The following is a 26,167-nucleotide window of genomic DNA, read 5'->3' as shown; positions in this document are numbered from 1 at the left end:
ATGGATTGTACAGCGGGTACTTGTCCGCCACCCTGTCCACATTTTGCTCGTGACTGTTTTTAGACCTGCACACACACAAACATGCCATGAACAGTAGGTCGGATTTTCCTCCCACAAACTTCTATTTTAAACATCGTGGTTTCGAGATGGAGGAAGGTCAAGTGATTTTAGAATTTACACGGAAATTCTCGAAGCAATACAAACTCCGTTCCAAATACTGTTCCTTCAGTGTTGCCTAGCTCAAGGAATCTCCCCAAATGGCCTAAGCACTGAATTAGTCCCCTCTGGCTCAGCCCCTCCTCCCAAAATGAGCTTTATCTGTTCAAATTTCATCAGTCCTCAGTCCCAACCAACTTAGTCCAGCGAAACCACATAAATCAGGCCCAAAACTCCTTGGAATATATCTATTCATAAAATTCTCCTGCTCTTCAGTCCCAAATCCTTGCATCCCATCTCCCAGATTGAAACCCTTGCCCTCAAAGAACTAGACAGCATACACAATGCCACCTCAAAAACCTCTACAACATGTTCACCTCATACTCCTGCCTTGGACTAGCATTATCCACCACCTCTACAAGAGCCTCCATGAAACTACCTCCCATGATTGCCAGATCCTGCCTTGCAGACCTACTACAATTATCATACCGTAAGAAACTTCTCCAAACAACCATACAGAATCCAGAACCTAACAGACCCGTAACAGTCATTAACTTGCTCTCCAAAAGTATCATTCCACAGAAGTATCAGTCCTCTCTCAAGTCCTTACATTGCGCCCTACTCCCAAATTCGCTCACATGCTGGGCTTGTTGAAGATTTCTCCTTCTCCCAAGCCCTAAAGCAGATACACTTTTAAGCCACCAATCAGACTCAATCCAAAACTGCCTGCCTGACTCAGTTTACTCCTCCAGCCAACTATGATCTCCTCCATCACCTCCTATTCACTTTTTCAAAATTTCCTAACCTTGAACCTTGCCGCATCATCATTCCCCAGATCTCTCAAACATGCAATCCAACTTTACATATTCAGAAAGAACAGCAGTCCAGCACCTAAAAACTGGCCTGACATTATAACCCTAAGTGCCTGCAAAGGCCCCACCACTTTGATTATGAGCTGCAGAAATTACCTGGTGGAGGGACTCTGCCAGCTATCACATACGTCCACCTACAAACCCTGCCAGTGACCCCATTTCAGAAATCCAGCAGTATCTTTAGTCTCTCTCTCTCTCTCTCTCTCTCTCTCTCTCTCTCTCTCTCTCTCTCTCCTCCCCCCCAAACCAACACTCCCTACACTCATACCTTCTACATGCTTCCTAAATTTAATAATCCCAACCACTAAGGACATCCCATTGTGGCTAGTTAGTGTGCCCCAAGGAGAGAAACTCTGCTCTTGTGGACAAACACCTCCAGCCTATTACCCATCACCTACCCTCTTATACAGGGTGAGTTGCTACTATTGCCACCTAGAATCACTCTGAAAGTATGATAGTAACTGAAAAGTTTATGGGACAACAGGGGCCATAAAATGATGATGGTTTTTGTTGCTAGATGGGGTCATGTCACGGTCTAACTGTTTTCTTTAAATTAGATGCTATAATTGGTACTTATTTTCTGATAGTGGCTATCCATACAAATCCAGTGATGTGTAACAGTAAGGTCTTTGAAGGTCAAAAAGGTGGCACTGAATGTCCATTTACAGAAGGTGTACTAGGTGATGACCATTGGTATCAATGCAATGCTACAATCTTCTTCTTATGGATTGAGTGGTATTCCTTATCACATAGTCACTTATCAAAACACATGCTCCGACAATTCTCTCTTATATATATCACGCAACAGTAAATATTTGCCAAATACGGCGTGCCCATCTAATGTGGCATTGACATGTAAACACCATTCGACAGTTTTACAACACAACTCTAATAGGAGCAGTAAGACTAGTATCATCGAATCAAGACAATGTGAATAATTTATTCCTCCGAAGAACAAGTCATTTATGAAGAATGCCCACGAAATTCAGTGACACATACTCTGAAAGGTATCCTAAATGTACTCAGCCTACACGTTGTACATTTGAATATTTGTATGATAAATTGAGGACAAGCGGATCTTTGCTGGCGGCCAGCCGCCAGCAGTCTCTATGCGTTCTCGGCCTCAATACAATGCTCAGGCATATGATCCACAATCGTTCCCCTCCCTGGCCACACCATGGGAGGAACGAAAGGCTACGGTTGGCAGCGAACCTTATTCACCTCGCTATTTAGTCTGTACACGAGTCGATGGGGAATCGTTTATGGCGACCAAGCCTCAGTTTTTTGTCGAGCACTTGGAGGACAAGTTTGGGGAGGTGGAGGGCTTGTCCAAAATGCGCTCTGGGGCAGTATTGATCAAAACGGCATCCTCTGCACAGTCACGGCGGTTACTCGCTTGTGACAAGTTGGGGGATGTTTCCGTCACGATCACACCCCATAAGAGTCTCAACATGGTCCAGGGCATTATATTCCATAGGGACCTACTCTTGCAGTCAGACGACGAGCTACGCGCCAATTTAGAACGGCGGGGTGTTCACTTCGTCCGGCGCGTCCATCGGGGTCCGAGGGATAATCAGGTAGCCACCGGTGCCTTCATCTTGGCCTTCGAAGGTGACGTCCTACCCGAAAAGGTCAAGGTGATGGTCTACCGATGTGATGTGAAGCCCTATATCCCCCCCCCCCCCCCGATGAGGTGTTTCAAATGCTGGAAGTTTGGCCACATGTCATCTCGGTGTACTTCCAGCATGACATGCAGAGATTGTGGACGCCCTTCACATCCTAATACTGCATGTGCGCCGCCTCCCATCTGTGTGAACTGCGGCGAACACCATTCCCCTTGCTCGCCAGACTGCAAGGTTCTACTGAAAGAACGAAGGATCATGGAATATAAGGCCCTGGACCGCATGACCTATACTGAGGCTAAGCGGAAATACGAGAGGCTACATCCTGTGGCTCTGACCAGCTCCTATGCCACCGCTGCCAAAACAGTAGTTTTGTCATCTGCTGCACCGATTCCACTGAACACTCTGAGCCGGAATACTACACCTGCCCCCTTGATGGTGGGGGGCACTTCCCCATTTGTTGCTCCTGCACCACCTACCTCAGGAGCAACGACCCCCCAACCATCGGGGACACAAGTCCCCAACTCTAAGCCGGAGAAGCGTCCGACTTCTTCGGCGACTCTCTCTCGCAAGGGATCCCTCGGGTCCCTCCCTTCCCAGGTTTCCACCTCTGGGAAGGGTGACGTCCGCCAATGGCTGAAAAGCAGGCCAGCGGCTGGTCGCAGGGCTTCCCGCTCCTCCTCCGTCCCGGAGACTGACTCAGTGGAGCCCTCCCAGCCAGTAAAGCCCAAGGAGCAGAGAGAGAAGACGAAGAAGAAGGCCTCTAAGGCCAAGGAACGCGCGGTGGCATCCACCCCACCGCTCCATACAGGCTCTGCGTCTGAGGATGAGGTGGAGATCCTGGCGCTGAGGACCTGGATCTCGCCATACCCTCAGACGCCAAGGACGCCGATTGTACTGGTCCTCGATCGGTGACAGCAGGTGACCCAGTGACGTGATCTGCCTCCTCGGTCCCTTCACGCCTATTTCGCCCATGTACAAAGTGATTCTCCAGTGGAACTGCAGCGGTTTTTTCCACCACCTTGCTGAGCTCCGCCAACTCGTCAGCAGTCACCCTTTCTTCTGCATTGCCCTCCAGGAAACGTGGTTTCCGGCAATGCGGACCCCTGCCCTACGAGGGTATCGGGGTTATTATAAGAACCGGGCAGCTTATGAGAGGGTGTCTGGTGGAGTCTGCGTCTACGTCCTTAACTCTATCTACAGCGAGTGTGTGCCTCTTCATACACCCTTAGAGGCTGTCGCTGTAAGGATGTGGACGCCTCAGCCTATTACTGTCTGCAGCTTGTACCTTCCGCCGGATGGTGATGTCTCTCGTCATGTGTTGGCTGCATTGATAGGACAACTGCCGCCTCCCTTTGTGTTGCTGGGCGACTTTAACGCCCATAACCCCTTGTGGGGTAGCGCCGCGATTACTGGCCAGTGCAGAGATGTCGAGACTCTTCTGTCACAGCTTGACCTCTGCCTTTTAAACACGGGAGAGGCGACCCGCTTTAGTGCGGTCCATGGCTCGTTTTCGGCCATTGACCTTTCTATTTGCAGCCCCGGACTTTCACCATCCATCCACTGGAGGGTCCATGACGACTTATGTGGTAGTGACCATTTCCCCATCTTTCTGTCACTGCCACAGCGTCACTCTTCTGAACGCCCCTCCAGATGGGCTCTGAATAAGGCTGATTGGGACTTATTTACATCTGTCGCAGTGATCGCACCTCCTTCCCCTGATCCGATTGATGCGGTGGTTCAGTCGGTCACCACCAGCATCGTTTCTGCGGCGGCATCTGCGATTCCCTGTACATCCGGGTCACCTCGGCGGAGGACTGTGCCGTGGTGGTCGCCCGAGATCGCAGAGGCGATTCGAGATCGCCGGCGGCTCTTCAGCGCCATAAGCGGCACCCGTCGTTGGAGACCCTCATTGCTTTTAAACAGTTCCGCGCCCGAGCCCGACGCCTTATTCGCCAACGGAAGCAGGAGTGCTGGGAACGTTATGTTTGCACCATTGGCGTCCGTACCTCTGCATCGCAGGTTTGGGCCAAGATTCGGCGACTCCAAGGCTATCGGCCACCTGTCTCTGTCCCTGGGCTTTCGCTGAATGGAGCAGTGTGCACCGACTCCGACACGATTGCGGACCGGTTAGCAGAGCATTTTGCTCAGTGTTCCGCGTCAACGAACTACCCGTTGGCCTTCCGCTCCCGGAAAGAACGGTTGGAAAGTCGGAGGCTTTCCTTTCACACACGCCACGCGGAGTCGTACAATGCTCCTTTCAGCGAATGGGAATTCCAGAGCGCACTTTCTGCTTGCCGTGATACGGCTCCTGGACCAGACCGCATTCACAGCCAGATGCTGAAACACCTCTCAGTGCCTTGCCAGCGACGCCTCCTAGATCTTTTCAATCGCGTCTGGGTCGAGGGTGTTTTCCCGTCTCAATGGCGGGAAAGCATAGTCCTCCCCGTATTGAAACCTGGCAAGAACCCGCTGGAGGTGGACAGCTATCGCCCCATAAGCCTCACCAACGTTCCTTGCAAGTTGCTGGAACGTATGGTGAGCCGGAGGTTGAGTTGGCTCCTCGAGTCTCGGGGCCTTCTGGCTCCGTCTCAGGGTGGGTTCCGTAAAGGCCGCTCTGCCGTCGATAATCTGGTCTCCCTGGAGTCTGCCATCCGTACAGCCTTTGCGCGCCGCCAACATCTGGTTGCCGTCTTCTTCGACATGCGGAAGGCATACGATACGACTTGGCGCCATCACATCCTGGCCACACTTCATGGGTGGGGCCTTAGGGGCCCGCTCCCGATTTTTATTCAGAATTTTCTTTCGTATCGTTCCTTCCGCGTGCAAGTAGCTGCGTCGCATAGTTCCTCCCGGGTCCAGGAGAACGGGGTCCCACAGGGGTCTGTCCTCAGTGTGTCCCTGTTTTTAATTGCCATCAATGGGCTCGTTGAGGCAGTGGGGTCGTCTGTCGCGGCTTCTTTATATGCGGACGACTTCTGCCTATATTACAGCTCCAGTGGCATCGCCGCTGCTGAACGGCAGCTGCAAGGTGCCATCCGCAAGGCGCAGTCATGGGCTGTAGCGCACGGCTTCCAGTTTTCGGCCGCGAAGACCTGCGTTATGCATTTCTGCCGGCGTCGCACGGTTCACCCTGAGCCGCGCCTTTACCTTGACGGTGAACCTCTTGCTGTGGTCGCGACGCATCGGTTCTTGGGACTGGTGTTCGATACCCGGTTGACTTGGCTGCCCCATATTAGGCAGCTGAAGCAAACATGCTGGCGGCACTTAAACGCTCTCCGTTGCTTAAGCCACACCAGGTGGGGTGCCGACCGGTCCACCCTCCTCCACCTATATCAAGCGCTGATCCAGTCCCGCCTTGATTATGGGTGTGTGGCGTACGGTTCTGCCTCACCTTCAGCATTGCGATTGCTGGATCCCATACACCACTGCGGGATCCGCCTCGCCACGGGAGCGTTCCGGACAAGCCCCGTCGACAGCATACTTGTGGAGGCTGGTGTCCCTCCATTGCGGTTCCGGCGTGACCGCCTTCTGGCCGCCTATGCCGCGCACGTTTATAGCATGCCAGGGCATCCGAACTACCGTCTCCTGTTCCCGCGCTCGATCGTCCATGTTCCAGACAGGCGGCCCCGGTCAGGGTGTCCCATTGCGGTTCGCCTCCGGGACCTTCTCCGTGGCCTTGACTTTTTTCCTCTGCCGCCTGTTTTCTGGGCCAATCTCCGTCTGCCCCCGTGGAGTGTGCCCCGACCGTGCCTTCGGCTCGACTTGGCACAGGGTCCGAAGGTCTCAGTGCCTCCGGAGGCCCTCCGCCGCCGCTTTCTTTCCATCCTGGCCGAGTTTCCGAACGCGGCGGTGGCCTACACCGACGGTTCGGTGGTCTCTGGTCACACTGGTTACGCTCTCACTCTACGGGATTATTGTGAGCAACGGTCATTGGCAGCTGGCTCCAGTGTATACACTGCCGAGTTGGTTGCCATCTATCGTGCCCTAGAGTTTCTCCGCTCCCGCTCAGGTGAGTCCTTTGTCATCTGTAGTGACTCCCTGAGCGGTTTACGAGCTCTTGACCAGTGTTTCCCTCGTTCCCGTCTGGTGATGGCCATCCAGGAGTCCCTCCATACTCTCGTCCGTTGCGGCCGCTCTGTCACCTTTGTTTGGTCCCCAGGTCACGTCGGCATCCCGGGTAACGAGCGGGTTGACGAACTGGCGAAACAGGCGGTCAGTTCCCCGGCCATGGAGATCGGTCTTTTAGAGAGTGACGTCCGATCCGTATTGCGGCAGAAGGTCCTTGCTGCTTGGCGTGATGAGTGGCGCACCCTGCCCTCTCCCAACAAACTTCGGGCAGTCAAGGAGACAACCAGTGTGTGGCGCTCCTCCATGCGGGGGTCTCGCAAGGACGCTGTCGTCCTCTGCCGGCTCCGCATAGGACATACCCGGCTCACGCACGCGTATCTCTTGTGCCGTGACGACCCGCCTCTCTGTCGCTGCGGATTGGCCCTGACCGTGGTACACGTCTTACTAGACTGCCCACTTTTAACTGCCCTCAGGCAGACGTTCGCGCTGCCTGATACACTCCCTGCTCTTTTAACCGATGACTCTACTATGGCTGACTTAGTTCTCCGTTTTATTCGAGCAGGGGGTTTTTATCATTCAATATGAGAGTCCCTTTTTAGTGTCGACTGTGGCTTTTGGCCTGGGGTTTTAGTTTGTGGTGTTTTAATGTGTCCCTTGGTTGTTGGCCTTTCCAGTTTTATTTTCATTGTCGGCCAATGACCGTCGCACTCTGTGTGTCTTTTAATCTCTTTTCTCTGGTCTTCGTCTATGTCTTTCTTGTTCTGTGTCGTCCCTTGTCGTCTCCGTTATGTGTTTATTGCTTGTTGGACTTTTCTTCGTGTATTATTATGGCCGTGGAACAAGGGACCGATGACCTAAGTAGTCTGGTCCCTTTAACCCCCACAAACCAACCAACCAACCAACAAGCGGATCTTTAACGCACCAGAAACATATCCAGCGAAAGCAAAGCTACTAACGAGGAAACAGAAATTGGTACTCTTGCCACTGTGGTTAGAGATCCTTGTGTTAGTTCGCGTCAAATCGCAAGGGAATCTGACAGGAGGCAAAGTAGTATTGTTAGTGTTCTGCATCACCATAAATATCATCCTTACCATATCGGTCTCCATCAAGAATTAACTGGTACGGATTGTATGCGTCACATTGAATTCTGCCGAGGCTCAACTTCAGATTCAGATGGATGACACATTTACTAATTTTATTTTATTTACTGATGAGGCTACATTCACAAACCATGGAAATGTTAATTTGCATAACACACATTACTGGGCAACTGAAAATCCATATTGGCTGCGGCAAGTTGCACACCAAAAACCGTGGTCAGTGAATGTATGGTGTGGGATTCTGGAGGACAGAATTGTAGGCCCCTATTTCATGGAAGGAAATCTTAATGGTATGAAGTACACCACATTCCTGAAAGAAACATTAATTCTGCTATTGGAAGAAGTACCTTTAGGAACAAGGAACAGAATGTGGTATCAACACAATGGGTGTCAGGCACATTTTTTGCTGATGGCTAGAAATGAGCTGCAGAGACAATTCCCAAATCATTTGATTGAAAGTGGAGGAGATGTGTCATGGTCGGCTCTTTCATCAGACTTGGCGCCTTGATTTCTTCTTGTGGGGATTCATAAAAGACATTGTTTATAAAGATGTTCCAACTACACTTGAAGATATGTGAGAGAGAATTGTCAGAGCATGTGCTTTGATAAGTGCCGATGTGATAAGGAATACCACTCAATCTATGATAAGATTGCAGCAGCACTGCACTGATACCAACAGTCACCACTTCAAACACCTTCTGTAAATGGATGTTCATGCCACCTATGTACCTTCGCTTACCTTCAAAGACCATACTGTTTCACATCATCGTCTCGATAGCCGCCATCAGAAAATAAGTACCAAAAAAAGTTTATCTTCATATCTCTGAAGCGACCTTACCTAGCTACAGAACACCAACATCATATTATGGCCCCCGTTGTCCCACAAACTTTTCAACTCCTGTCGTACTTTTGGAGTTATTCTTGGTGGCAATAGTTAGTGACTCACCCTGTATAAAAGACACTGACAATTTCCTCCATTAAATCCCCACAGTTCTTGTGCCTTTACAACTGACACCCTGCTTGTCACTACTGATGCCACAATCCCACTACACTGAAACTCCCAATGCCCATGGCCTAGCTGCTATTGAACATTACCTTTCCCAACTCGCTACTGAATCCAAATCTAGTACCTCTTACAAACAGATCCATGGTGCAGCAATGGGCAAGCATGTGGCACCATCCTATGCCAAACTACACATGGACTATCCAGAGGAATCCTTCCTAACCACTCAGAAACCCCAATCCCTTACCTGTTTCTCTTCTCCAAGTCCTCTTCAATCTAACAAACCACCTTCCTCAATGTTGGCTTTCACCTCAAAGATGGATACATTGGTAACTCTGTCCACAATAACCTACCAACCACCAAAAAACCTCCACTTCAACAACTGCCACCCACACCGGACCAAGAAGTAGCCACCTGTGGCCTTTGCCTCTGTACAGACAAGCAGTCCCTCTCCAAATATGCCAAGGGTCTCGTGGAGGCATTCACAGAATGAAGTTACACTTCCAGCCTTGTCCAGAAGCAGATATCCTGTGCCTTGTCTCTCCAGTCACCTACAACCTTCCACATGCCAACTGTCTGGTGACAAAGGAGCAATCTTCTTGAGACTCAGTACCACTCAGGACTGAAGCAACTGAATCATATTCTTCGCCTCTTGTCATGCCCTAGAACGAGCTATGTCTTTCCCATCCCTTCCTCTATGGTATTGTGCTGCTCTCTGAATCTACACAATATCCTTTTCTGGAGCAACTGAATTACATTCTCCACCAAGGTTTTGACTACCTCTCGTCGTGTCCTGAAATGAGATGTCCTGCCCACTATCCTTCCCACCCCTCCCAGAGTGGTATTCTGCCGTCCACTGAAACTACACAATATATTCGTCCATCCTTGCACAACCCTGCACCCAATCACTTACCTCATGGCTCATACCCCTGTAATAGACCCAGATGCAAGACCTGTTGCATACACCCCTCCCACCACCTACTCCAGTCCGGTCACTAACATCACCTATCCCATCAAAGGCAGGGCTACCTGTGAAACCAGTCATGTGATCTATGAGCTAAGCTGCAACCACTGTGTTGCATTCTATGTAGGCACGATAACCAACAAGCTATCTGTCCTCATGAATGGTCACCGACAAACTGTGGCCAAGAAGCAAGTGGATCACCCTACTGATGAACACACTGCCAACACAGGCTGTTCCATATGGATCCTTCCCACCAACACCAGCTTTTCTGAATTGCGCAGGTGGGAACTTTCCCTGTGATACATCCTACATTCCCGTAACTCTCCTTGCCTCAGCCTTCGTTAGTCACTGTCCTTAGCCATCCAGCCCCTTTCTTGTTCCCATTCCAGCACTACACATCTGTCATTTCACCATCACATCTAGTATTTTTATTTCTCTCATTTTCCGCTCATCCCCTCCCCCCCTCCCCAGCACTTCACTGTCCGCCACCCCCACTGTACTATCCCTCCCCCTCCCTGCCCCAGCCTTCTCCTTATTCCCACCCAGTCGCCACTACCATCATGCACTGGTGGTGCTGCCCCTCGTATTGAAGTTTCAGTTGTCCGAGACTGCAGTTGTGTGTGTGTGTGTGTGTGTGTGTGTGTGTGTGTGTGTGTGTGTGTGTGTGTGTGTGTGCTGCTGCTGCTGCTGCTGCTGCTTATATGGTGAGTAGCAACTTTCCTTTTGATAAAAATGAACATCTTGCATGTTATCCAAACTTAGATGTAGAACATATATAAATGTAATTATATTTTTCTTATATTTTTCATCTCTAACTAGAAAGAAATTAAGTAGAATGATACAAGCTTTTATTACAGACCATCCATAACAAAGTCTCATGTAAATTTGTTCTCTTTTACTTCCAAATACGAAATGTACATTCTACTAATTGTTGGTTGTGGAGAGCAAATAATTGTTTGCCTTTTATAATGTAATGTGTGGCCCATTTAAAATCATAGCTGATAATTGTCCAGTATAATCTGATGTTGCAATTTTTCTAGACATGGGTCACTCAAATAACACGAGTGACCGATACTAAGCCTGAAATGATCACTAGTAATTTGTTTTTTTATATCCTGTAGTGTGACACTACAGTAAACCCAGCCAAAACCATGCAAACCCTGTAGGTTTGCAACTGTGGCATTGATGCCACTCAGTAACTTTCATTTACTTGCGAACATAGATTGATATCAGAGTCACTACCAGTTCAAAACTTTTTTTGTACTTTCAGTTATATGTCACACTCAATAAAGTATAGTCTAAAACAAATCCAATTGTAAGCTACCCGCTAGCTATCAAACTTTTTCACTACAAGACTTGTGCATATGGCTGACAAGTAACAACATTTCACAACGATTATTCTGAATTATGAAGGGGTAACTGGTTTATTCTTTTCGAAATCAATTTAGAAGTGTTACATAAAAAAAAACACACATGAAACGAAAAGTGGGTGTTTTCTTCTTCCAAGGGGAAAGTAAAGCTTTTAAGGAAAATAGAAATTCATAGAACAATATGGCATGGCCACATACACCACCAAGAGCTTTTAAAACTTGAAAATCTGGAAGTGATTTTCATCCTCCCAGCCTGGCGTACAGTTGAACACAGGTCAGTGGCATGAGCCGATTACCTGCACGCCCGTCTGGTATATGTCATCCTGGTCCGGCCCGACATGTAGTGTGAAACAAGCTTAAAATTCATTGGGATACTGGAACGAAGTCTGGCAAATACAAAAGATAATCAAGTGTCATGATTCTGTTTTAGTTTGTGGGCTGTTGCATTCTTGCAGTAGAAAGGACCAGTTAACCATTCTCTCAATGTTCAGGTTGAAATCTAACAATTCTTGTAACAAACTGAGTGATTCCAGGATAATTATCAGAAATAACTATATGACCTGCAGATAAAAGGCAGGTAGAAAAATTACTTGTGAACGATTAATTTTAAATCAAAATATTTTTTTATAAATGTACTGGCCCCCAATGCATTGTATTCTATGATTTGGCATTCATATTGAAATCTTTTTTTTTTTGTAAAATCTGTATTTCTTGGTGCCAACAATAACATATCTTCACAGTGTTCTGCTGTGACGGGCCGTGTTTTCCATCACAGTGTAAAATGTCATTGGCAAAAATCCTTAATGTTTTACCCATAGCACTTTCTTATATTACCAAAAGCAGCTTCTCATCTCTGGATTTCATGCAGTGTCTTCAGTGTCATCCTTCATCGCAAAATACAGCATTTGTAGTGGCACATCATCGTCCTCGTCCTCTAGGCAAGTGAAATTTTGTGTGCTGCCACAAATGATGGTACAGCAACAGTATTTTTTTTTTTTTTTTTTGCCTGTTTTTCATTCTCTGTGTATTGTACATAGTTACAAGCTTAGCTCTACTACTTTTGCTCCGTTAGCCTTCCCAATGTGTTAAGGAGAGATGAAGCTTCAGCTGTTGAGGTCACATGCAAGTTTATTTTGAAGAATTCGGAAAGGCACGATAATATTACACTCATATAAGTCGTCTTCTTACTACTGTAACATTGTTTTAGTCTTTGATTAATTATTGTCCCAAGTTAACCCCACCACCCTATGGCGCAAGTCAAGGAATCTGCAGCCCACACGGTTGCAGAACCGTCTCAGCCTCTGATTCAGACCCTCCACTCGGCTCTGTACCAAAGGTCTGCAGTCTGTCCTGTTGACAATGCTGCAAGTGAGCTCTGCTTTCATCCTGCTAGCGAGACTGGCAGTTTCCACCAAATCAGATAGCCGCCCGATCCATAGTGACACACATCATTGGTGCCGACATGAGCGACCACCTGCAGATGGGTGACCCTGTACCTTTCATGGTATCTGGAAGGACCCTTTCCACATCTGGAATGACTCCCCCCGGTATGCACACATAGTGCACATTGGTTTTCTTCCCCTCCCTTGCAGCCTTATCCCTAAGGGGGCCCATTATGTGCCTGACATTGGAGCTCCCAACTACCAGTAAGCCCACCCTTTGCGCCCGGATCTTGCAGACTGAGGGCAACCTCTGGAACAGGACAAGCAGCCATGTCCAGCTGAAGACCAGTATCAGCCGGAGACAAAGCCTGAAACCGGTTCGTCAGACAAACTGGAGAGGCCTTACATTCAGCCCTCTGGAATGTCTTTCGTCCCCTGCTACACCTAGAGACGACCTCCCACTCTACCACAAGTGAGGGATCAGCCTCAATGTGGGCAGTATTCCGGGCAGCCACAATCTTAGTCCGATCGGGGGATGCGTGGGACGAGCTGGCCGTCCCCGACAAACCCCCGTCCGGATCCCCCCAGTGATGCCCATCGGCAACAGCCTCAAGCTGTGTGACCGAAGCCAACACTGCCTGAAGCTGGAAGCAAAGGGATGCCAACTCAGCGTGCATCCAAACACAGCAATCGTAGTCCCTATCCATGCTAATACTGTTGTGAAATAACTTCTGAACTATCTATACAGAGCACAAACAATTTGACACAAAATTTAAACGGTTGTTAAAATGCAGGACTGCCTAGTAAATGCAGTAATGCTGCTGCTTGTGCACTGCTGACACACTGCTCGGCGGCAGAAGGGTAAGTTGAGTAATATACGTGACAAATTAACTCTTAAATCTTTCCATGTGACTTCTGATTTCTGTTAGATGTTAATTTCTCCCTATGTAGATGGGCATCGTCAAAAAATTTCTGTATCTGGAGGGAGGAAGTTGGTGCTTGAAATTTTATGAGAAGATCATGCAATAACAAAGTGTTGGCTGTAGCGATTGCTATCTGAACTTGGGTACCAAGTCTGAACTTGTGATAATACATAGCAGCTACACTTATTTGAACTTTTTCAATGTCCACTATCAATCCTATTTTCTTTTTTGTCGTCAGTCTACTGACTGGTTTGATGCGGCCCGCCACGAATTCCTTTCCTGTGCTAACCTCTTTATCTCAAAGTAGCACTTGCAACCTACGTCCTCAATTATTTGCTTGATGTATTCCAATCTCTGTCTTCCTCTACTGTTTTTGCCCTCTACAGCTCCCTCTAGTACCATGGAAGTCATTCCCTCATGTCTTAGCAGATGTCCTATCATCCTGTCCCTTCCCCTTATCAGTGTTTTCCACATATTCCTTTCCTCTCCGATTCTGCGTAGAACCTCCTCATTCCTTACCTTATCAGTCCACCTAATTTTCAACATTCGTCTATAACACCACATCTCAAATGCTTCGATTCTCTTCTGTTCCGGTTTTCCCACAGTCCATGTTTCACTACCATAAAATGCTGTACTCCAGACGTACATCCTCAGAAATTTCTTCCTCAAATTAAGGCCAGTATTTGATATTAGTAGACTTCTCTTGGCCAGAAATGCCTTTTTTGCCATAGCGAGCCTGCTTTTGATGTCCTCCTTGCTCCGTTCGTCATTGGTTATTTTACTGCCTAGGTAGCAGAATTCCTTAACTTCATTGACTTCGGGATCATCAATCCTGATGTTAAGTTTCTCGCTGTTCTCATTTCTACTACTTCTCATTACCTTCGTCTTTCTCCAATTTACTCTCAAACCATTCTGTGTACACATTAGACTGTTCATTCCGTTCAGCTGATCATTTAATTCTTCTTCACTTTCACTCAGGATAGCAATGTCATCAGCGAATCTTATCATTGATATCATTTCACCTTGTATTTTAATTCCACTCCTGAACCTTTCTTTTATTTCCATCATTGCTATCTCAATGTACAGATTGAAGAGTAGGAGCGAAAGGCTACAGACTTGTCTTACACCCTTCTTAATACGAGCACTTCGTTCTTGATCGTCCACTCTTATTATTCCCTCTTGGTTGTTGTACATATTGTATATGACCTGTCTCTCCCTATAGCTTACCCCTACTTTTTTCAGAATCTCTAACAGCTTGCACCATTTTATATTGTCAAATGCTTTTTCCAGGTCGACAAATCCTATGAACGTGTCTTGATTTTTCTTTAGCCTTGCTTCCATTATTAGCCTAACGTCAGAATTGCCTCTCTCATGCCTTTACTTTTCCTAAAGCCAAACTGATCGTCACCTAGCGCATTCTCAATTTTCTTTTCCATTCTTCTGTATATTATTCTTGTAAGCAGCTTCGATGCATGAGCTGTTAAGCTGACTGTGCGATAATTCTCGCACTTGTCAGCTCTTGCCGTCTTCGGAATTGTGTGGATGATGCTTTTCCGAAAGTCAGATGGTATGTCGCCAGACTCATATATTCTACACACCAACGTGAATAGTCGTTTTGTTGCCAATTCCCCTAATGATTTTAGAAATTCTGATGGAATGTTATCTATCCCTTCTGCCTTATTTGACCGTAAGTCCACCAAAGCTCTTTTAAATTCCGATTCTAATACTGGATCCCCTATCTCTTCTAAATCGACTCCTGTTTCTTCTTCTATCACATCAGACAAATCTTCACCCTCGTAGAGGCTTTCAATGTATTCTTTCCACCTATCTGCTCTCTCCTCTGCATTTAACAGTGGAATTCCCGTTGCACTTTTAATGTTACCACCGTTGCTTTTAATGTCACCAAAGGTTGTTTTTACTTTCCTGTATGCTGAGTCTGTCCTTCCGACAATCATATCTTTTTCGGTGTCTTCACATTTTCCCTGCAGCCATTTTGTCTTAGCTTCCCTGCACTTCCTATTTATTTCATTCCTCAGCGACTTGTATTTCTGTATTCTTGATTTTCCCGTAACGTGTTTGTACTTCCTCCTTTCATCAATCAACTGAAGTATTTCTTCTGTTACCCATGGTTTCTTCGTAGCTACCTTCTTTGTACCTATGTTTTCCTTCCCACCTTCTGTGATGGCCCTTTTTAGAGATGTCCATTCCTCTTCAACTGTGCTGCCTACTGCGCTATTCCTTATTGCTGTATATATAGCATTAGAGAACTTCCAACATATCTCATCATTCCTTAGAACTTCCGTATCCCATTTCTTTGCGTATTGATCCTTCCTGACTAATGCTTGAACTTCAGCCTACTCTTCATCACTACTATATTGTGATCTGAGTCTATATCTGCTCCTAGATACGCCTTACAATCCAGTATCTGATTTCGGAATCTCTGTCTGACCACGATGTAATCTAATTGAAATCTTCCCGTATCTCCCGGCCTTTTCCAAGTATACCTCTTCTTCTTTGATTCTTGAACAGGGTATTCGCTATTACTAGCTGAAACTTGTTACAGAACTCAATTAGTCTTTCTCCTTTTTCATTCCTTGTCCCAAGCCCATATTCTCCTGTAACGTTTTCTTCTACTCCTTCCCCTACAACTGCATTCCAGTCGCCCATGACTATTAGATTTTCGTCCTCCTTTACTTACTGCATTACCCTTTCAATATCCTCATACACTTTCTCTATCTGTTCATCTTCAGCTTGCAACATCGGCATGTATACCTGAACTATCGTTGTCGGTGTTGGTCTGTTGTCGATTCTGATTAGAACAACCCGGTTACTGAACTGTTCACAGTAACACACCCTCTGCCTTACCTTCCTATTCATAACGAATCCTACACCTGTTATACCATTTTCTGCTGCTGTTGATATTACCCGATATTCATCTGACCAGAAATCCTTGTCTTCCTTCCACCTCACTTCACTGACCCCTACTATATCTAGATCGATCCTTTGCATTTCCCTTTTCAGATTTTCTAGTTTCCCTACCATGTTCAAGCTTCTCACATTCCAAGCCCCGACTCTTAGAACATTATCCTTTCGTTGATTATTCAATCTCTTTCTCATGGTAACCTCCCCCTTGGCAGTCACCTCGCGGAGATCCGAATGGGGGACTATTCCGGAATCTTTTGCCGCTGGAGAGATCATCATGACACTTCTTCAACTACAGGCCACATGTCCTGTGGATACATGTTACGTGTCTTTAATGCAGTGGTTTCCATTGCCTTGATCATTGCTGATTCTTCCGCCTTTAGGGGCTATTTCCCACCCCTAGGACAAGAGAGTGCCCTGAACCTCTATCCGCTCCTCCGCCCCATATGACAAGAACGTTGGCAGAATGAGGCTGACTTCTTATGCCGGAAGTCTTCGGCCGCCAATGCTGATTATTTATCAAAATTTAGGCAGTGGCGGGGATCGAACCTGGGACCGAAAACGTTTTGATTATGAATCAAAGACGCTACCCCTAGACCATACTGCACAGCAGTACTTCAGAAAAGGGTGGACAAGCATAGTGTTAGCAGTTCTTTAGTAGTTCTGTTGCTTCTTGTAAGTGTTTTGCCAATAAAATGCAGTCTTTGTTTTGCCTTCCCTACAACATTTTCTGTATGATAGTTCCAATTTAAATTGTTTAATGCTTACATATTTGAGTTAACAGCTTTTGATTTGTGTTATTTATTGTGTAACTAAAATTTAACAGATTCCTTTTTGTTTAGAGTCAGTTGCCCTTTCCCCCACCATAGACATATCTTGTTAAAATCATTTTGCAATTAGTTTTTATCTTCTGTTGACCTTACTAGATGGTAAAAAAATAGTGTCAGCTATAAACAGTCTAAGAGGGCTGCTCTTATTACCTCCTAAATCATTTATATAGATTAGGAGCAGCAGTGTGTGTGTGTGTGTGGGGGGGGGGGGGGGGTTAGGTATGTGATGTGAATCATGCCTCAGATATTTTCAAAATAAACATTGAAATTCATCAGAGACCTTAAAGAATCACAGTATTACATTGTGCACTTTATGGTTTTAAATACAATAACTTAATTTATTACATTCCTTATCTTTGTCAGTATGGGCTTGTGCTCCATCTCTAATAACCTTGATGTCGACAGATGTTAAACCTCAAATCGTCCTTCCTTTATTTTTTGGTGATTGCCAGATATCACTTCTGTTTTATTCAAAGAGTATTGATTAATTACTATGATCTGTGACATTTCTGGTAGAAAATTATGAATCAATTTGCACTGCTGAGATAATACTGCATAGGTGTGCAATTTGATTAGAACCTGCTTTGTAAGCACTGGTGTCAAAAGCCATCTAGGAATCTAGAACCATGGAATTAATTGTGCAATGACTGAATATTCAGTGTTAGTGGTGTGACACTCATCATAAAATGGCGGTTCAATAGGAGGCAACATAAAAATTTTTGAATGACAGTAAAGGCACAAAATAAAGAAATTGAGATTCATTGGGAGAGTCCTTAGAAATCGTAGTCCATCAACAAAGGAGGTGGCTTACAAAACACTCGTTCGACCTATACTTGAGTATTGCTCATCAGTGTGGGATCCATACTAGGTTGGGTTGACAGAGCAGATAGAGAAGATGCAAAGAGCAGCGGCACGTTTTGTCACAGGGTTATTTGTTAACCCTGATAGCATTATGGAGATGTTTAGCAAACTCAAGTGGCAGACTTTGCAAGAGAGGTGCTCTGCATTGCGGTGTAGCTTGCTGTCCAGGTGTGTTTCTGGATGAGGTATCGAATATATTGCTTCCCCCTACTTATACCTCCCGAGGAGATCACGATTGTAAAATTAGAGAGATTCAAGTGCGCACAGAGGCTTTCCGGCAGTCGTTCTTCCCGCGACCCATACACGACGAACAGGAAAGGGAGGTAATGACAGTGGCACGTAAAGTGCCCTCTGCCACACACCATTGGGTGGCTTGCAGAGTATAAATGTAGATGTAGATGAAGAGTGGAACAGTTAAGAAACAGTTTGAAATTGGTTCTATATATATCCCCTGCCAAGTGCGTAACACTGAATAGCAGAGTATTCATGTAGGTGTAGATGTAGGTTCAGATAGGTAATGATGTTAACAGTTGGAAATCTTTAGGTGACTAGCAAAACATTTAAAAATTAGAATGCCACAACTTTTCGACAAATGGCATTACAGACAAAAAAAAAAATATATACAAACACATCCCTAAGAAGAATCAGGACAATTTGTATATTTTTATAAAGAAAATTCATTGTAATATATGGCTCTAACAGGAAATCTTAATTGCAGATTTGATTGCTAGAATGGTTGATAGCATCAGTAAATTCCAAAAATACATCTGTGGTTTAAAGTGCTTTGTAGCTGTCCTAATTTTGTAAAAAAAAAAAAAGAAGAAGAAGAAGGGGGGGGAGGGCTAATTTGACTGACATTCAAAAATAAAATATTTGCATTACAATCCCATACACTGATTAAAGGAAACATGAATACATGTATTTTCAGTCACTCCAGTCAAAGAGATCACACACTTTAATGACATTATGATAAATACACATTCAGCTTGACAGTCTATCATCCTTAATAAAGTATTAGAAATATTTCCCTCTACAGTTGAATGATGCTTAAATAGCCACCCACTCAATCACAATCACCTGGAGAATGGCAAATGGACATTTACTTCACTACATGCACTCTTTAAATCACACACATTTCGACAAGCTACTCATTTTAAACTCCACAACCCCTCACAGTTCAGTCAGTAGTTGTACTTCCACTTAGGAAGGCAGCAATTTCTGTAAATGACCACCAGTTGTGTAACTGCTGCAAATCACTGGTGCCCATTTATCATACACTATATTCCTGCATGCTGAGTTTCCTTCCCATATACATGCGAAGATGTGTACTCTGATGGAAAGCTAAAAGTGTGATTGCCAATAGCTGATACACTAGGCAACAGACCAGCATTTGGAATTATATTCCATGATAACGTCAATGTTACATTCTTGTTTCCCCTGCAAGAAACAAACAAAATCATTCTGGGAAGAATTTCTCACAGACGTGTATATGAAAATTTAAAATAAAAAAAACTCTGACATCACAAAAATTCATATACACTCTCAGTCCTCAAAAAGACAAACATCAATACATATCCATAGCAATACAAAGCAGATAATAAAGTTCTAAGTATTTTATAAACAATTTTTTCACTTGCAATAACAGGAAGTAAAATGAAGCTGCAGGAATCAGACAATATATGAGAAGATAAGATTTATCTTTGCCTTCACTTTCTATTACACTTAAACAAAATTAGTAAACACAAATCACCGTTTCTCATCTCACGACTTAAGTTATATTGGCCTGATCACTCTTTAAATTGCAGATGATACTTCACAGACAACTTACCTTAATCCATTTCCATCATCTGAGAAATAGTATTTCAGATTCATATTTTTAAAATCCAAATTAGCATTCTCTCCTCTTAGAATGATTTTGTCCCAGAGAACAACCTACAACAAAGACCACATACACAGGTAGAATTTAATTTAATGAAAAAAAAAAAAAAAAAAAAAAAAAACTGATTTTCACCTTACAGAAAAATTAACTTTACAAAACATTTGAGTCATGGGTACAAGGGGGAGGAGGAAAAAAATACTCTTTTCAGAATAGGCAAGGGATACATGCGTACAGAAGCAAAAAATTACAAATTATAGGAGATTGTATACAGGACTATGGAGCAAAATAAATAAGTTAAATAAAATCAACCACATTCACATTCTGTAAAATATAGACACAAATCAGCCATGAAAACAGATCACTGGGATGAACAAGGGAAAGATGGATACATCAACACTATAACATGTAGATTCTACAACTGAAACCCCACTTTTACACTTTTCCAGGGACTTGAAAGAAAACTGTGTAAAATGCAGGAAAATATAAAATGTGAGAAATAATGTTTCAAGCTGTAAAAGTTACATATAGGATACCCCCTTGCACTTTATGTATGATATATGTACATAACAGGTATCAAAAGACTTGTTAGGGACTTGTTTATTATCTAATGAAGGTTTATTAGATAATTAAAACCCCTGATTTAACTGGTACTGATAAATGTATGGGAAGTAGGAACATTTGACTCAATCTCATATGTCATAATCTATGTTTTTGAAAGCCTGCAGCTGTCAGTCATTATTTAAATAATGAAATGTTGTCAAGTGCAAATATGTAAATAAGTATTTTGTGTGGTGTTTGAATGTGTGTTATTCTGTTTCTCTTGCACTGTAGTAATCTTTTTGAGGTTATCAGGTTCAGTACCTTATCAGTTATGTAAACACACACACACACACACACGTGCACGAGAAACACATTTTGTTTCAGCAGGAATAAAATACATAACTGGCGCTGTGTTTAAACTAAAAACGTGTGAGCAATGCAAAGTGTCAATTAGAGTTCGAAATGCCATATGCCGAAACGACGCTAAGTATGGTTCGACAAAGATGTCACGATGATCACAACAACCAAGAAACTGTTTGCTCAGCAAACACAGTTTAAAAAGGGTTGTGACTGGTCATAATATCTTCATTCGAACAAACCTAGTCACTCCCATCAGCCACCATGCCTAGTAGAGCTTGGCAGCGGCAGGAGATACGGCATGAATTGTTCCAACTTCTATGTGCTTACCGGTTCAAATCTGCTGAGTAGAGTGGCCTGGTGTCAAGGAACTTAACCACGTAATATTAGTAAACACTACTGGCTGGCCAATATCATGCTAGCGTCATTTCTTTCTCACAAACATTTTTTCATAATGCATAAACTGTAGGAAAATTTATTAATATGTTGATGCAAAATTGGGTGCAAATTAACATTGTGGGCATAGAAAATTTGACGGGACCGATAACAATGTCACGAATGGCAGAAAAACGTTAATTTTTGGAACGTAAAAGCAGGGTTATAATGTACAGACAAAACGGCGTGAGGGGGGGGGGGGGGGGGAGAGGGAGAGAGAGAGAGAGAGAGAGGGGGGGGGGAAGGGAGGTAATTGTGTGTGTGTGTGTGTGTGTGTGCGCGCGCATTGCCTACGTTGGTAAGAGGTCGTAAAATTCAATCTGTTATGCTGCTGCAAGTTTCAATGTAGAATTTTACTGTTAGGTTACTGTATCATGTGCAAACTGTACTCTTATGTGCAGAACATTCAGTATCACCCCAAACACTGAGCAACTCCATCTCTGTTTCAAATGGACAGTTGTCCATCAGCCACTTCCACACTTTATTATTAATGTCTCTGTCCTGGACAGCATCGGATCAGTCTTCAAGCACAGTATGTGTAAAGAGACTACTTCATAGTCAGGCAAGACAAACAGTTAATAACATTAGTAAATTTAGGTTGGAAGACACAATCAGAGTAATTTATAACATCCCACTGCATAGTGACCGCTCACATCACAAATCTCAGTATTACCATTATCCTCTCACTTACCTAGCTATCTGCACACGAATGGACTATGTTTTACTGAAAGTAATCTAGTGGAAGGGTTTCCATTTTGATATTTGCATCATATTCAGCACTGTCAGCTGCAGAGTTAAAAATGTAAGCTTTTCTGCATTTTTTTTCCTTTCTTTTAATGATTTCAGAGAGCATTTCAGCGTCAATCAGTGCCTTAGGTAATCATATTCAGCACTTCTCGATTCTTCTATTGAACAGTCTTTCACTCCTTTAACAAAGTAGAAAGGTAAGAAATTCTCTAGAAATTCCAAGTTGGTCTAGACACTCAGTAACAATTGATATTCAATGAAGTGTGAGTGATTGAAGAAGACAGTCTCTTCACTTATCAGTGTGTTCAATGTTTTCCTTTCTTTAAAAATTTATTTTATCATTAGAAATCATCTAAGAACTTCCCATTCGTGTCTGTGTAAAAAAGACACACAACTGGTGGATAATACACCACCTATCCCACTAAGCAAGTCTCAAAAGGGCTTCGACTAGAATGAGAGAGGTACAATGATAGTAAGTCAAAATTTATATCCAACATTGTTAGCAATCACTAAAGAGGCCTGTCCCAAGATGATTTCAGAGACTGAATGACAGTCACATGTCTAGCACTCCCTGAAAGATGCTCGGCCAACAAGTAGAGGGATACAAGAGAATGAGCAACAGAATAATGTGCACTTACTTTATTGCCATCAGATCAACACAGTAGACTTGTATAATATAGATAAAGTAATTGCAGCCTGATACGCTGGAGTATTCCTTCTAAAGTTTTCCAAAGAAATCTGAGAAGGCATCTTGTTGCATAACAACAATATGTTTGCTCATTTGCTTCACAATCAGAAACTAAAACATTTCTTACAAAACTGTCAATCACCTTGCAGCCTGCATGTGACAAAACAATTTGTACTTTTGGTTGGTTGGTTTATTGGAGGGAGAGGGACGTGACCAAATAATGAGGTCATCAGCACTTTGATCCAGGAATGGTGCATCTGGAAGCAAAGGTGCCCACTGAGACATTTTTTTCTGATCCAATTAGATCAGATCGTTGGTTGATTTGGGGAAGAGGACCAAACAGCAAAGTCATCAGTCCCAATGGATTAGGGAAGGATGGGGAAGCAACTCAGCTGTGCCTTTTCAAACGAACCATCCCGGCATTTGCCTGAAGCGATTTAGGGTAATCACGCAAAACCTAAATCAGAATGGTTCGATGCAGGTTTGAACCATCATCCTCCCAAATGCAAGACCAGTGTGGTAACCACTGCGACACCTCGCTCAGCGATCTAATCAGGAGATTCATAACAGTAAATGCGAAAAGGCAAAAAAGAAAGGAATCTCTCTTGGACTGTCAATAATAAAAGTAAGATGAAGGAGATAGAGAAGTCAGCAGGTGGGCTTCCTGCTTGCGACAGGAAATGTCCCACCCTTGATCCATTACAGTCAAGACTGCCCACTATTCAGTAAAGTGCGATACCCAGAACACAATATTGGGTGCGGCAAAAAGGAGGCAAAGAGTTTCTAAAAGTGATTAAACAGTAAAAGAGGGATGAAAGAGTAGTCTGGCCAAGGAATTAGGGTTAGGGATTCTCCAGGCCTAACAAACAGAGGGAGATGCCCATTCCCAACCACCCTGGCCCTGCTCCGGTGGTGGATTAAAACTTATAACTGAGAAGAAAAACCACTTTCATGGAGAAAAAAGTATAAGTTCAGCCATCCACAAATTGTCCACCAACATCAGAGGCAATGACTCCAGAAGTTCATACTTAATGCAGATGGCCAAAAGGAGGGGGCATTCCACGAAGATGAGATACTGCCTCTGGGGCTCCACAACACGAGTTAATCTGGTATGACCAATGTGGAGATGATATAGGACTGGGGATTCCTTCTAGGATAAGCAGAAGGAAGAGCACATTGCAGTAGTCTCCATCATGTGGAGTTTATTAGATGGTGCAGTAGCACTCCAGATGTCATTCCATTTCCGAGTGAATAGAGGTCTCAAGTACACCTGGGGTCGACAAAGCGAACGTGGAGTGAGTAAATGCTCCTCTAGCCAAACAGTCAACCAAGTGTATATCCACATGGACTCGGATCCACAGAAAGACAACTGAGCAGGTAGCACAACAAAGGTCAGCGGGCAGATCATGAATAGTGTAGACCAGAGGGTGGCAATAGCAATGGTCAATACCCTAGTAAGTTTGCTCATTGAGTCAGTACATATTAAGACATGGTCATCTGTCAACAGCTGTCACCTCTGCTATATACACACTACATGTTCCCAGCAGCAAATGGCATTCCATACTGACAGCAGATGTAAAAGCACATCTCGTCTGATCCACAGTTTTAGAGCTCTCGGTGTAAAAGATGATAGCACTCAGGAGCTCTTGGAGAACTGGACGTAACAGATGCTGAAAGGTCACATAGGTGGCCGAGACATTAGGACCTTGGAAGAGATTGGTCCTAATCTGTACAAGAAAAACACAGGGAGCACAATCCTGGGAGGGGAGATGGAAATGCTGGTAAACAGAAGCGTGGTGCATTCCAACTGGTAAAGAGAATAGGATATGTGGTCAAATGGCGACTGCATAGGTGACCAATAGCTGGATCCATCAAATCTGAAGGGGAAGATCCCCACTTCGGTAAGGAGACTGTGTATGTAACAGTTTTAAAGTTGATTCCTGGTAACCATAGTCCAGTCGAGACAAAACCAGGGCCCAGTAAATATGGATAAGAATAGCACAATATACACCCCAAGATGTGTGGGCAACGAAGAGGAGAGCATTAAGCTTCCACTTGCAGCTAATCTCTCACTGACGAATATGTGGCAACCAAGTCAGCTTTTTATCAGAAACGTGGGTCAAGAAATGGGACTGCGCTACATGGTCCAGGTGCTGAGTACCTAAGTAGAGTTCTGGTTCAGGTTGGATCAAAGTACAATGGCAGAAATGTATGAACTTCATTTCTGTAGGAGAGTATTGGAAACCACGGGAAAGTGCCCATGCAGGCACCTGCCAGATGGTCTCTTGGGACTGGGGTTTAGTGGTGGCTACAGAATGGGAGTTGTATCAAATGCAGAACTCATCAACATACAATGCAGGAGTGACCAGCAGCCCAACATGTCCAAGAGAACACCATCTCACACGGCTCTGTATTGAGTGTCACTTTTTCTCTTTGCCATTAATGGGATATTGGTATACAGGGTGATTATAATTAAACTTTCAAACTTCTGAAGAAATAACACCACTGATCAGAATGACATCAAATTGCAACAGAATATTATTGGAGAAGGGGGGAAACGTATGGCAGAAGAACAATAAATTGTTATAAAATGTAGCAATAGATGGTGCTGTAAGTGTCATTATTTAATAGTGGTCGACTACAAATGACTCATACAACACTGCCTAAGGTGTACATTTGATGTTAAACATTACTACTCAGTGTGCATGGGTGTACAGTTGTGATACTGTTAGTTACGTAAGCCCGTCCATCACAGCAATGGGAAAAATCAGTTTTTAATTTTCCTGAGGCCAAAAACTGCATAAAAAGAATCAAAATCAAATCTGATTATCAATTTCCATGTGACTGGCACAAAAAGAGTTCAATCTGATGTCCACCATTTTTTGTAACAAGTTGAAATTGAGAAACAGCATGTTCCACAGCTGATCGAAGTGTTTCTGGGTCATGTCCAGAATGTGTTGCACAATGCGTACCTTTAATGTAGCTAAGTTTGCAATCGGAACACTGAACACAACATCTTTTAGATAGCCCAACAGCCAGAAGTCACACGGATTAAGGTCAGGTGAACGAAATGGCCAGGCTGTAGGGAAATGGTGGCTGAAAATACTAGCATTTCTGAAAACCCGTCTCTTCGAAAAAGTGTGGCCCTATGATAAATGATGCTGTAAACCTGCACCACACAGTGACCTTTTCAGGATGAAGTGGTACTGGTTGATTTGCGTGTGGATTTTCCATTAACCATATTTGACAATTCTGTCAGATGGAAGTGGGCTTCATCTGTCCACAAAATCTTCCACAGCCAATCATTGTCCAGTTTCATGTGATCAAGAAATTCTAAAGCAAAAGTCTCTCTTGCTGGCAGGTCAATAAGACACAACTCGTGCACATGGGTAATTTTGAATGGATAGCAAAGAAAGATGTTTCGTAGGATTTTACGCACCGCACT

General features: G+C 44.4%; 2 protein-coding genes across 2 annotated transcripts in view; one reads left to right on the top strand and one right to left on the bottom strand.

Annotated features, from left to right (window-relative positions):
- LOC126282025 (protein lethal(2)k10201) overlaps positions 1-26,167 on the top strand; it is a 224,791-nt gene that overhangs the window by 16,865 nt on the left and 181,759 nt on the right. The window lies entirely within an intron of this gene.
- The window catches only part of LOC126282027 (signal peptidase complex subunit 3), a 56,114-nt gene continuing 48,944 nt past the window's right edge, over positions 18,998-26,167 (bottom strand). The window contains exons 4-5 of the mRNA XM_049981429.1: positions 19,905-20,008; positions 18,998-19,513 (exon numbers count right to left, since the gene is read on the bottom strand). Coding sequence (XP_049837386.1) covers positions 19,354-19,513; positions 19,905-20,008 — 264 coding nt within the window. The 3' untranslated portion in view covers positions 18,998-19,353. The remainder of the gene's footprint in view (positions 19,514-19,904; positions 20,009-26,167) is intronic.

This window comes from Schistocerca gregaria, chromosome 7 (assembly GCF_023897955.1).
Source record: "Schistocerca gregaria isolate iqSchGreg1 chromosome 7, iqSchGreg1.2, whole genome shotgun sequence".
Taxonomy (NCBI): domain Eukaryota; kingdom Metazoa; phylum Arthropoda; class Insecta; order Orthoptera; family Acrididae; genus Schistocerca; species Schistocerca gregaria.
Note: the sequence above shows the minus strand (reverse complement) of the source record. Positions and strands in the feature narration are given on the sequence as shown.